The sequence below is a fragment of the Astatotilapia calliptera genome, chromosome 3, assembly GCF_964374335.1.
Source record: "Astatotilapia calliptera chromosome 3, fAstCal68.1, whole genome shotgun sequence".
Lineage (NCBI taxonomy): Eukaryota > Metazoa > Chordata > Actinopteri > Cichliformes > Cichlidae > Astatotilapia > Astatotilapia calliptera.
Window position 1 is genome coordinate 53644499 of NC_137424.1, and position 13602 is coordinate 53658100.

General features: G+C 39.8%; 1 protein-coding gene across 10 annotated transcripts in view; it reads left to right on the plus strand.

Moving 5' to 3' along the window:
- The window catches only part of dysf (dysferlin, limb girdle muscular dystrophy 2B (autosomal recessive)), a 108551-nt gene extending 95394 nt beyond the window's left edge, over nucleotides 1-13157 (plus strand). For all 10 annotated transcript variants that reach the window (XM_080298542.1, XM_026162776.2, XM_080298547.1 and 7 more), the window contains 5 exons: nucleotides 3091-3190; nucleotides 5399-5571; nucleotides 5976-6085; nucleotides 6161-6308; nucleotides 9309-13157. In XM_080298542.1, coding sequence (XP_080154668.1) covers nucleotides 3091-3190; nucleotides 5399-5571; nucleotides 5976-6085; nucleotides 6161-6308; nucleotides 9309-9365 — 588 coding nt within the window. In that variant the 3' untranslated portion in view covers nucleotides 9366-13157. The remainder of the gene's footprint in view (nucleotides 1-3090; nucleotides 3191-5398; nucleotides 5572-5975; nucleotides 6086-6160; nucleotides 6309-9308) is intronic.
- The last annotated feature ends 445 nt before the right edge of the window (nucleotides 13158-13602 follow it).

A 13602-nucleotide genomic window follows, 5' to 3' on the forward strand; every position in this document is an offset into this window, starting at 1 on the left:
TGTTGGAGGTTTCCTCTCTGTCGCTAGGAGAATTTGCCAGCTAGCGACAGCTACATCCAAAAAGAGGTGAGGAAGTATACAGTGTCGCACACAGAAAACATATGTGTAATTTCTTCTTCTTTCCTACGGGTGACAAAAACTAAATTCAAATGTCTGCTCTCAGTTATAAAAATGTTCACCTAACATAACATGAAGGAGCAAACTATCCAAATGTATTTGAGTTTTTTCTGTAGCACACTGCAAATATGTTTTGTTTTTGTTTTGTTTTTAATGCCTTTTAGTTCAATATTTTAAAACAACAGTTTCTGGATATGTACTCACTTTGGGAGCCAGCCTCTAGTGTCCACATGAGGAACTACCAGTCCACAAATGTCATCAACTCTGTTATCCAGTCAGTGGGTCAGCATTTAATGGCTTCAGGTCATTTAAAACAATATTCAGCCCCTGAAAGAGGGTCTCAGACTAAAACCTGCTACCCCCTCGACCTGATCGTACTGAGTGGGGGTATGCCCTGCCTCCATGATGCCACCATGATGGCACCGCAACACCAGCATGAAAAGGAATGAACAGATCCTGGGATTATTGCTCCACAGTAACAGACACGAAAGAGTCAGAGGGAGAAAATTAATATTTGCATTCAAAGGTTGCCAAGTGCAACTTTTTGTTTGTGGAAAATCTCTTTGCTATATTAAGTAACAGCAACATGCTGTCGTATTCTGCAAATCACAGAGGGGGGTAATTTTAATTCAGGTGTGAAAAGCCGTACTTTATGTCAGCATAACAAAGTCTCACACGCAGATAAAAAGGACGACTGAGCGAATGGAAAGAGAAAGAGAGGAACTTGATGTGCAGCAGCTGCACAGTGAAGCCCATTAGCACAAAGGTGAGACGGGATCAATTTCTGTCTGCCAGTGTGGCGTGAATTTACCAGAGGCTATAATAGCTATACTGTAACACACACCACGCACACACACAGACTTCCAGTATGGAAGTGGAGATGCAGTGAGACCTGTGTTGATGGAGTGGCTGCAACATCTTTCAGCACAATTTGAGAACATTTAGAGAAGAATGAAGCAGACTTTTAAAGGTAAATCACCTTCTATTATTATTATCCTTATGAAATCTAATTTCCAAAAGAGACCTGGTCAATAGGTAGCAAACGTAACAACAAATTGCATAACAAGTAGAAACCCAAATATTCAGTACAAACCAGTGAGCACGTGTGAATCATATGCAATAGCAGGTCATTAAGAGCGACATTAAAAACAATATCACTAACCAAAAGATTTATTCTATCGCTCCTTTAAAATAGATATAAAGCTGCTGAGTAGCTGGATAGTGGTGGTAGTGGTAAGACTACACGGATCCCAGGACACACTGATGAGAGTTGGCCTACGGGAACAAGAAGACGCAAGTGGGCAAGTTATGAGAACACCTCGCTGTGGGAATGTTAGTACACTTGTAACCCCAAATTCAAATTTTATTTGTCACATACACAGTCATACACAGTACGATATGCAGTGAAATGCTTAGACAACTGCTCGTGACCTAAAGAAAAAAAAAGACTATGAATAGGATAGGAAATAAATATGAAAATTAAAATGAAGGGTAAATTTAGCAAAAAGGAATAAAATAAAATATAAAAATTAAAGTTAAAAATAAAATAACTGTACAACAAAATACACAATACACAAATACACAATATAGAAATATATATATAAGAAATTATGAAGAAATGTAGAACAATAACAGCAGCTGTACAAGTACTAAATGGTATGAAGAAATATAAAGTCCAGGGTTGTGCAAGCGGAAGGGGTTACATGAATAGGATGAAGGACCTATGAAATCTTCAATACCAAACACAAATTCTACAGCAAGGGGAGCCAGGATGACGGGTGAAAGGGGAGATATCATCACCTCCACCCGAGATTAAGTACCAAGCCCCAAGTTCGATGGAAGAAGAAGGGTTGAGTGTGAGAGGAACGGAAAGAGAGTTCATCGGGATAGATAGATATTTTAGTGCTGTCAGCGTTACTCTCGTTAAAATGACGTTAACACCATAACTGCATTAACGCGGCAAATCTCCGTTAACGAGCTTACCCCGCGCGTGGGGCTACACGGCGTCAACGCGTTTGCACGGTTAGCTCATGCTAGAAAACAAATATTATATTAAAGGTGCATGGTTTTCTTATTGTGCCCTCAATGCTAAATCTTAAAATTGCATTATGTAAGCTACAAAATGTCAGGTATACAAAACAATGGTGTTGCACATAACTTGCTGGAAATGTGTGGATGCTACACCGATAGCTACGGTAAAAACTTTTGATAGCTATTGTGAAAAAAGCGCAGATTTGGATTAGATCTTCCCTACACGCACAAAAATCAGTCACACTCACTGATTCCTTTCACCTCTAGTGGACTGGATTCACACAGCAATTACAAAGTGGAGCTCTGTTACTGTTACAGACACTTCACGTTAAAAATGGTTCCTTAAGGTTGGAGTCTTTGACTTTAATGAAATCCCCACCAGTGATGTAGTCAGTGCAGCCATGAGTGGTGACAACCCTCCAAACTCCATGTGATAAACCTGCTGGTACCTCCAGCATTATGTATGTTTTTCCCAGCCTGAAATGGACACAGCTGAGGAGAAATAGGTTTATGATATTTAGGTAAACAAATTTATTCTTAATTTTTTTCATAATTTCCATTTCATATCACAATGTATTTGCTCCATATCTCCATATAACCCATTTATAGATGAATTTTTTAAATATATATTTTTATTTGTAATTTTTCCATGTATTGTTTGAGTTCCTTTCTTTCTTTCAACATTTCTTTCTTTCGCTGACAGCCTTGTCAGCTGGCATGTTTTCCAAGCACCAAGCGGTTGTTTCAGTCTTTAATGGACATAAATAAAAAGGCAGATCTTCTTTCAGGGCTTCTATAACCCAAGTGTTGACCCTGTACCTCTGTACAAGAATAAACAAAATGAATCAGAATTCATGTTTTGAGGATCTATCATTGAAAGAAGGAACCTGGTGTTATGAAATTGCAGCTGTTTCCCATTTTCTGCCTTCTGTTTGTCTGCAGGAACATTTCTGGAGTCTGGATAAAGCCGAGACTAAACTGGCTCCTAAACTGACCATTCAGATCTGGGACAACGACAAGTTCTCCTTTGACGACTACCTAGGTAAAAACCATCACTTTGACTGTCTGTGTTTGTTTTTTCTGGCGTGCCACATTGTGTTTACTGTGAAAATGAGGCGAGGTCTTTAAAAAAAATCATGATTTATCTCATCCTGCTGTCACAGCTGGTTGGTCCCAGAGATTTTAGACCCATGATGTGTGGTAAAAACATAATTGGATTTCCTTCACGAAACTTCAGTGAAATCAAAGTCGGACTAAAAGCCATTTCTTCTGTTCGTTGATTTACTGTAAAACGTGTAAATGGATCCGTATTCTCCAGGTCAGAAACACATGTGCTCGACTTTGGATGGTTGAAATGCACTTAACTCATTTGTGTATGACATTTAGACAGATTTCCCCTCATTTCTGGCTCAAGGTTTAGAGGTAAATATATCCAGGGAACCATATGTGCGATGTACGAACAGCTACTGTGATAACATTTATCTTTAGAATTAGCACTCGCCCGTTTCCACTGTGTCTGCACATTTTACAGCAAGGGAGGGGCTGCTTTTTCTGCTTTTTTTTTTTTTCTCGAGTCTCAAGCTGTCCAAATTCTGCCTTTCCTTCACCCCTAACGCTGCCCCAGCCCATTCCCTTAAAATAACTTACCACCGAGATTCTCCCCTTTCGCTCCCCCTGCATGGGTTCAGCTTCTTTTCTTTATTTTTGCCAAAGAAGGGAGGATGACAGTCTGTGGACGGAGCGTCCCTCTGCGGTGAGAGAGAAGGAGGAAGATGAGGAATCCAGATTCTGACCTGTTCCTGTCTGTCACCGTCTCGCTCTGCTGCAGCGTTTTCTCCCGCTCGACTTTATTCACCTCATAGAGTCTGCGGGTGTGTGGCCACCTCAAAGCATTTTTTCCATGCCTGCCTGTCTTCAGCTCGTCGGCTCGGACCGCCGACTGTTAATCTTCCTGCACGGTGTGCGGGTCAGACACGAGCCATTTTCCTGCGGTTGTACTGTCAAACTGAAGCTAACTCTGGAAAAACACTTCCAGTGGATCTCTGGTCTCTCTTCAGCCCACAACTTAATGTCAACAAAGATCAAACCTTTTACTAGCTACCCTTCACCACAGGGTCGCCAATAATTCACTCAGCGCACGCTCGATAATTAGTCATTCAGAAAAACTGGCTAAACAGACAGCTGAATCTGCTGAGTTTTAGAGATCTAAGCCTTGCTTGCCCCAAAATATCCATCTCCTCCAACCCTGCTTTAACAAATACAGAGTTCAGGCTGTAAAATATTTCACTGCACGAAAAGTGCAGTTTATCGGCTAACAGAAAACTCCCAGGAATTGTCGTGGTTGACATAGTTTGACTTCCTGGCAGATTTATGGATGTTCACCTGGCAGAAAGTTTTTTTTTTTTCCTCCATTATTTGTGTGATTAGGTCTTTACATCGTCTCATGAGATGTTAAACCTTGAGCCAATCATAGCTTGACATTTTCATATCTAGTACAATGTCATTAGGAAAGAGATGCAAGGGAAACAACATGAAGAGAAACAAGAGGATATCATTGGTTAATGTTGTTGCACGAAAAGGTGCCCTATCGAGAGTTTACACTGCATGTTTCCCCAGCTTTTATTATTCTGATCCATCAAGGTGGGACAATGAAGTCATTTTTTATATTCACAAGTGTAAAGCTAATGCTAACTGTCTGTGCACCATCGTCTTAAACTGAGTAGCTAAGTAAACCTTTTTGGGCCTGAGTAACTATATGTGCCATTGTGACCTTTTAATTCATAAAAACGTTTCCTAGTGTGAATTTTTGAATTGACCCGTTCTCAAAGAGTATGAAATTAAGCAATGTGTGAGAGCAGGAGAAATACTTACAAATCAAACACTTTTCATCTCTTTGTGAGGTGGATTGTGGGTAATAAGTTTTCTTCCTGCTAAGGTGGCTGTTGTGTCATTGTTGTTTAGTTTAATCTGCTTGGTGGCTTTATTTTTTCACATTCTAACAAAGCCCCTTTTCCATTATGTGTGTGGCTGTCGTCATAGCAACACGTCTGTGCGTCCCGCAACATAATCAATATGCGACGTGAATGCTACAAAATCAATTGATAATCCTGGGGCTGGATCGTTTAGACGTTTTAATGTAGGAAAAAAAAGGAAAATATCAGACATCAGTATATTCAGCAGGTGTTGTTATCATCATTAATTTATTATGTATATGAGTCTCTGTCTAACTGTAGTGTGCTTGTTTCTTTAGGTCACCTGGTGATGGACCTGAACCACATGTTGCGTCCAGCAAAGTCTCCAGAGAAGTGTACTCTTCTGGTGCTCGACCAGCCACCGGACAAACTGGTGTCTCTGTTTGAACAGAAGACTGTCAAAGGCTGGTGGCCCTGCACCTGCGAGAACAATGGAGAGAAGATCATCGCTGTGAGAGCACAAACACACACACACAACCATTTTCAACAGGGTGCGAAAACATATAAGTCCACTGCCCTTTTTGTTTTTTGCATTTTTGTCACACTTAGCACGCTTCAGGCTCATGAAACAAATTTTAATGATAGATCAAAGTAAACCAAGTCCATGCCAAATGCAAGAAAATCTTGAAATATTTGTAATTCATATGCCATACAGTTATTTATCAAACACTGGCACTGAGTATTTTACTTTGTATTGACATGAAGTTTAAAATCCCTTAATCCCCATAAAGACAAAGTAAAGTAAACATCATTCAGCCGCTGAGCAATATCCGTTTTACCCACCTGCCAGTCGTGCCTACTTTGTTCTCTGAAGAAAGGATGAGACAAACTGTGTGTTTGCTGCCTCCATTTCAGGGGAAGGTGGAGATGTCTCTGGAGATAGTGACAGAGCAGGAGCAAGAGGAGAGACCAGCCGGCCTCGGCAGAGATGAACCCAACATGAACCCTCACCTGGAGGAGCCTCAGTGAGTCTACACACACACACACTAAAAACCACACACACAAATATAGTTTCTCATTCTCGTCTTTTCTTCTCTCAGGCGTCCAGAGACATCCTTCCTGTGGTTCTCCTCCCCTTACAAGACCCTCAAATACATCCTGTGGAGACGGTTCAAGTGGTTCATCATTCTCTTCATTTTCCTCTTCTTCATTATCCTCTTCCTTGGAGTCTTCCTCTACTCCTTCCCGGCAAGTTTTTGTGTGTGTGTGTGTGTGTGTGTGTGTGTGTGTGTGTGTGTGTGTGTGTGTGTGTGTGTGTGTGTGTGTGTGTGTGTGTGTGTGTGTGTGTGTGTGTGTGTGTGTGAAAGAAAGAAACTGTGACTAAGCAGATTCAGGGAGCTTCACTGCAGCAGAGACAGAGAGGACAGTCACACAGGTTTAGAAACTGGTTGCCAATCATCTGGCAACCTCTAGATGCTATTGAAAAACGAGTAAGCAATCAGCACCAGCCTCCAGCAATCACAGTAACTGACCGGTTGCTGTGATTGCTGGAGGCTGGTGGCAGTTTCAGTGAAATTGATTGCTAAAACCTCAGTAATGCAGGCCTAGAGATCGGTCATTGATAAGCGGTGGTAACCACCGAGGAAGATGGTGGTAATCACCGCTTGCTAGTGTTAAGGTTCAAAAATATTGGGGATGGAGACAAGAGAAAAAACCACAATAACAACACTGGTCCGGCCGGGTTGAGTCAAACGATGATTTAATGATCACACACGTGGGAGATGGACACTGTATGCAGACAGCCTCAAAATCTCATCTCAAAAAACACATCTCCATAGTTTTATGAAATCAGGGTATTAGAACGCCCCCTCATGCGTAGTGACAGGTGTAATACAATCAATGTTGACAATTTTATTTAACACAAAGAATAACATTGTCTCCTTCCCGAGGGCAGACGCTAACTGCCCCCCTTCTCCTGGAACCGTCTGTACCCTGCTGAGACACAACATGGCAACTACAAGGACTCTTTCATTTATTAAGACCATCAGTGTGTATTGCTCTAAATCAAGTATATAATATTAAATGAATATTGCTGGATCAGCTACTTCTACTTAAAACATATTAAAACATGACTAAGCACAAAATCACCAAGAATGACATCTTATAAGTGCTGTGTAAGCGCGTGCGGCCTTCCAAGCTCAAAGCCTTTGCCCTCCATAGATCAGCCAGACTCGCGCTGGCTGTAGCTTTTAACCTTTAATTACCTTGAGCACAACTCTAAAATGAGCAACAAACTGCAATGTGTATAAATGATCATGGTTACATCTGCAATGGAAAATCATGTTATTATTCTGGTACCTGTAAGAAAGATCAAATTAAAGTTATCACCATCACTGTAATGCCAAGAATAATGTAAGATCAAAAACTTCAATTTATGCTTAATGCAAAGCTGGTTATATACTTCTAATGAACTAATAATGGCATATTAAAATATTAAATGATAATGAGAAAAACATCCCCTCCTTATTCTACAATTCCCTCTGTTGACCTCTGGAGAATCCAGAGGTCACAAACAGTTGTGTCCCTCCTTGGCCTACACATTCAACTCCACATGCATCATTGGCATCATGGACATTGGAGTAATGACTCCAGGGTCCACTGCCCTCACAGACATACTTTTGAACATTCGTCTGGCACAAGGGATGAGACAACAACAAATAACCATAATACCCACCACAATAGACAAAGAAAACATGACCGAAGCGATGACCCCCTTCCACCGTCCGAACACTGAGGTCAGCCAGCCATCTAACGGATTACCAACTTTAATTAACCCTTTTGGATCAACCCCCGCTATTTCCACCCCCAAAATTAAATACATAGATTGTTTGCGATGCCAATTCCCCAATGATAAAGTTAACGCGTTTCCAGAGGGGCTAAAATCCCTCTGTAGTTTAAGCCCGTTTTCTGATCCTGATTCTAACGGTTCCCAATTTTGCCCAGTGTAACCCCTCACCTGGTCCCAATTACGGCACCAGCTGTCATAAGGACGATTTCCCCTCTCGCAGTGCGTACTCACTGAATAATCCCAACAGACCCACACATTGTATCCCCTCCAAGCACTGCCGACGTCCCTGCAATTAACAACATCACACAGATCAAACGTAAAGGAAGTTGTGGAGCCAATAACATAATCTAATTCTAAACCACCATATGTGCTGAGACACTCATCCTTTTTACCAGAGACCTCGCGCTTCACTCTTGCCCGCAACCTTAAATCACTATGGACCACGCGTGATGTACTTGGTGTATCAAACAACGCCGGACTGGCATGGCCTCCGTGCTCAGACTGGTTTCCAGGGTCGGTCTGCAACAAACAAATCAAAAAACAAATAGCCATGATTAGCAACATAGTTAACATCAAACTCATAATAATTTTGAACATTGTGATGGCTTTTGAGACTCTTCTTTCATCACCAGTGTCTAATTGTTGTGATGGCATGGTGGTATGTGAATGTTATGGTGTAGTAAAAAGTTCAAAGCCCTTTATCAGAGCCTCTCTCTTGTTTTAGGTGTTCAGTGTGGTACCGCTCCTTTTCGGAAAAATGCATAATCCCCAACTGGTTGGCAAGTGGTTGCTGGAGATGCTTAACAAGCTGCACCATAACCTTCCTTGCAATTACTTCTAAGATTGCCGCGGCCCCCGGTTTGCATGGAAGACACGGACTTGTCTCCAAAAGCTGTTTGCCAAATGTTTACTGAGCAGGAGTGAAATTGAAATTCGCTTTCATAGGAAAGGTTGTGACTTACCACTGAAGTCAAAAAGACACAACTTATTTTGGTTTGTATCTCACTTTCTTAAATTTCATGGTTAGTTGTCAAGGGATTGCAGACCGAATGCAAACATCCAGCAACCGCTTGCCAGTCAGTCAGTAAATAACAGTTTTTCCTGAGGGACTAGAAGTTGCCGGGGTGCCACCAACCAGTCTCTAGGTCTGTGTGACTGAAGCCGTACACGGAATAACACTGGGAAAATGAGACACGGAGGCAAAGACAAGGCAAAAGAAGTGTGCTGAAAACTAAAAGAACATTAAGAAATTACAAAATCAATGTAAAAAATAAGAAATTGTAAAAAAACAAATTTTGACTCTTTAAGTGACAGTTGAGGGGGAGAAAATGAAGAAGAGAAAGCATTAGCAACAAAAAGAAAGGAACTTCCTGCATTATTTTGTGTTTTTCCTCTCACAGAACTATGCTGCCATGAAGATGGTGGGACCATTTGGACCAGCCAAGGAAACAACTTAAGATGAGGAGCATTTGAAGGAAAAGACAAACAGACGTGAACAAATGGAGACAATGAGAAACCACACCACTGTTCTGAGAGTGAAACAAGCACGGATTTTATTAGCCCTTTCTTCTTCTTTTTGAGACTTTTTCTGTTGTCTTCCTGGAGTCATGAGTGATGAAGTCAGCCAAATTGTCAGATCCAGATGTCCTTTGATATAGTCACACCTGATTAGCAGTGGCTGTATGTGCGCTTATGTTTGATATGTGTGCATTTTGTGCCTTTACAGTTAGATTCACTTCTGTACTTCTGTGCTGAAAGCGTTTCCAAAGTTACTATCAGAACTCAGCGTGTGCCGTCTGCATCGCCGTCATCCCTCAGTCACCGCTTTCATCTCTCTTCCCGCCTCGCGCTCTCTCTGCTGCCCTCATGCAGGGGAGGACAAGAAGAAAAGCTCGCCGCTGAGTGAGGCTGCGCTCCGAAACGGCAGAAACAGAATTAAAGATCGTGATTTTGATGGTGTTTGATCTTTTTACCGCCCGCTGCTTCCCTGCGAGAGGCATAGTCAGGTCAGGCAGTCAGTTTACCGACTCATGTCAAACTTTATCACTCCAAAAAATTCAATCTGAGGTTAAAGCGTGGCGGGAGTTTTCAGCTATCATTCTCTTTGAATCACCTTTTAATGTTGTTGCCCTGCTGCTTTCAAGTGCAATCAGACTTTTATTTTTAAAATGTTCAGATCAGAGTTAAGTTGTTAGAAGTGAAACATAATATCCAGGCTGGGTGTTTTTTTTTTCTTTGATTATATTTTTATTACAGCAGGTCACATACGATGCCTTCAGGTTGTGTGGGATTTCCCAGCACTTACTGAATACTGTTAAAAACAAATTTTCGAGCTCCTCTCCTTAACTATCAGTTCTTCTCCTTCTTTTCCCTCGTCTTCCTCCGTTTTCCCCCTCCTCCTTCTCTATCCAACCTAATCCCTCTCCTCCTCAGGGTTCAGCAGGTTAAGTCAGGGATTTGCTTTTGAGCCGTATTATTACACAGCATGTTTTAGATAGATGATGTGGGCTGATACGGACACACAAGGACACATTGTGTTGTTGATCCTTAAACCGCTCAAGCTTTAGTGAGCAAAGCCGAACATCGGTGAACGATAAAGAAGAACAGAGTCATGATTTGAAAAATTTTATGTAAAGTCTCATTTTTGCTTATATTTATTATCTTCTTTTCTTTGGGTGCAACCACATCCTGGCTTAGTTTGGTTTGCTCCACAGTGGAAAAGTTGACTTGGACCCTTTTAGTTCATTTTAGGTTCACACCAGCTGGTTACAGGTCGAGCAGGCCTCGTAAATAAAAGTCACATCGACTCACAAGCAGCTCATTAACGTGAGCACTTTTGGTAACCTGTCGTCCTGCCAGGTCAGAGAGGATTTACCTCCAAGCTTCACTACATCAGCATATATCACTGTTTCTGAGAGTAGGTGTTTTTTTGTGTGTATTCTGTTTGTTTGTTTGTTTTTTACGTTAGCGTATTTCAATGTTCACCTTTAAATGCTGCATTTTTCTCTTTTTTTGTATTTTTTTTTTAATCAGAGATTTGATTCAACTAAAAAGGCAAAAAGTCTCACGAAAACCAAATTCAAAAACCTCTGAGGGTAAGGCTTACTAAAGTGCATTTGATTTATGCTGCAGATACATATGAAATGAAATCAAGTGCTTTATGATTATTTTCCAAGTACTCACAGTATGTTGAGTTTCTGCATAGCATTTAATCTCCCTTTTTGAATGTAGGGAATTAAGTTTTGAAGTATGAATTCCATAGTTTCTGTCTTAATTAGCCAAAGTGTGGAGGACCAAAGCTGCCAGAGAAAGACAAAAGTTAACATCAGAAAATGAATGAATATGGCATTAAATGTAGCAAATTAAAATTATAAATATTATAAGCATTATTTTCTTTTAAAAGCTTGTGGATGAAATGCATAATTTCAATTGTTATACATTTTTTATGTACTTATGCACCTTTTGTGTAACTTTCACTTTATTATTTACCATTTATTTTGCTTTTTTAAATCAGTTTACTCATTTTTAAATGTATTTATTTATAAATTAAATGGCAGTGCTATTTTCACAATGATTAATTAACTTCTTGGACACAAAGCCTCCTGGTGTTGATCAACCACAAGGATGATCTTAAAGAAAGTTTCCCAGCATATATTGAACAAATACTAAAAGCCACACCTTGGTGGCCACACTGTTTTTTTTTTTTCCATCATGAAACTGAAATGTAAAATAAAAAGGTTTGAGGGAAAAAAATTAATGGAAAAAATAGGAAAGTAAATAGACTGGTTGTACAGGTAATTAACGAGCATTAAATGAAACCAAAAAAAAAGAAAAAAAATCCTACATGGAGTGTATTAGTTGCAATGCGTGTAATGCCATATTTATTTATTAGGTCTTTTTTTAAAATGATAATTTGTTTAAATTTTGACAGTTTTAGTCCTCCACTGTTGACTTCCTAACTTTAATGCACTAAAAAAAACCAACTTTATTATAATTTTAGTTTGTGAGAGAAAAGAAGGATCAGACTAATAAACTTCAAATTTATTTAAAAAAAAAAAAACAACCCACACACACTTTACATTTTTATTCTAAAACATTTCCAGCAGACACAGCTGGAACACCAAATACCCCAAATCTGCCTGACTGTGGGATGTTTAAAGTGTCTGATGGTTTCAAGTTAGTTATGGGGAAGTATTTCAGGTTACTTCTCACTGGCCTGAGGGTCTTCCAGATGTTTATATTGCAGATATTCTTGGTTCATATACAAGTTTATTATAATAATAATAATAATGATAATTATTATTATTGTTGTTGTTATTATAGCTAATAAAAATGATGCAAACAGTATAGTTTAGAATTGTTTGAATTAAAAACTTAAAAACTTTTGTAGTTCTGCAGGTCCTACAGAAATAATGGATGGATGAATGTCATCTGCAGGTGAACATTTGTGCGTTTAAAAAAGACCATAATGCTAAACAACATGAAAAGTTCTGTGCTTTGTGTCGTAATGCATCAGATCTCTGTTTAGAGGTGGGCATTATTGTCAATTAAGCAGAAAAAGCAGAATATTTCTTCAGCTTTTTTAAGTTTGTAACTTTTGTTTTAGAGTTTTGAAATACCTTTATATATTGAAGTTCTGCTGATGTTAACAAGTCTTGAAAGGGTGAAATTTTACTGAGACAATCCTGCTTACAGTGCCATATACACTGGTTATTTGAAGTCTCGAGAAGCCGAACATTAACTCAGCGCTGTTTTGACCTGACATTATTCTTCTCAGTGAATGCAACGTGCCTTCAAGTCTTTAGCCTTTAGCTTTGCTGCCTTGTCGTATAGCAACACTAGCTAACACCTTCCTCAACAGGAAACGAAAACAAAATCACATGCTTCTGTGACAGTTTAATGCTGCTTATCTCTTCACTGTTATCTGCAGAAACCAGGGGTTGATCTTGTTGTTTGAACCTATTGTTTTACTCTTCTTGTAAACTGCACTGTGCTTCAGTTTTAGACACAAGCAGGGCTCTGCTGCTGGCTGTGATAAACTCCTGCTGCCAAAAAACTGCACTGAAAAATAACACGCGGGGACTTTGTCATGTGAAAGGACAAAGCCCTTTGCTGTTACTGTTTAATGTTTTGTGGGAGATGTGCACTGAATGTTTTCTACACAAGATATGAATTAGACTTCATAGCTGCAGAGAGAAATACTGTGTGCACTGCATTATGTCTGTATTATCAATAAAACTGCACTCTTACCCTTCGACTAGTGAATTTAATTAGCGAGAAGAAACATAAGCCATGTGTACGTCACATGAAAAAACGTGACCTGAAGTGAAGACTCATACACAATAGAGATGTTTTTAGATTCAGCTTGACTGACACGGTAAGTAGATGTGAGTATATAATTGTTATATCATCGGCTTAGAAATACTAAAACTTACCAGAGTGAGTACTCTTCTCTATAAACAGCTGTCTGTACATTAACGCGAGTAACAGAGTATGACAAAGGCACCAGAGGTCGTCAGAAATTACAGTGCAACCAAAGTATGCAGAAGAGCATCTCAAGCCCTGAAGCAGATTGGCTATAAATGCAGAAGACCACACCAGGTGAATTGGAAGCTGAGGCTATAATTTTCAGAGGTTCACCAAAACTGGGCAATAGAAAATTGGAAAAATGTTTCTGCTCTTGATTTCTGCTTC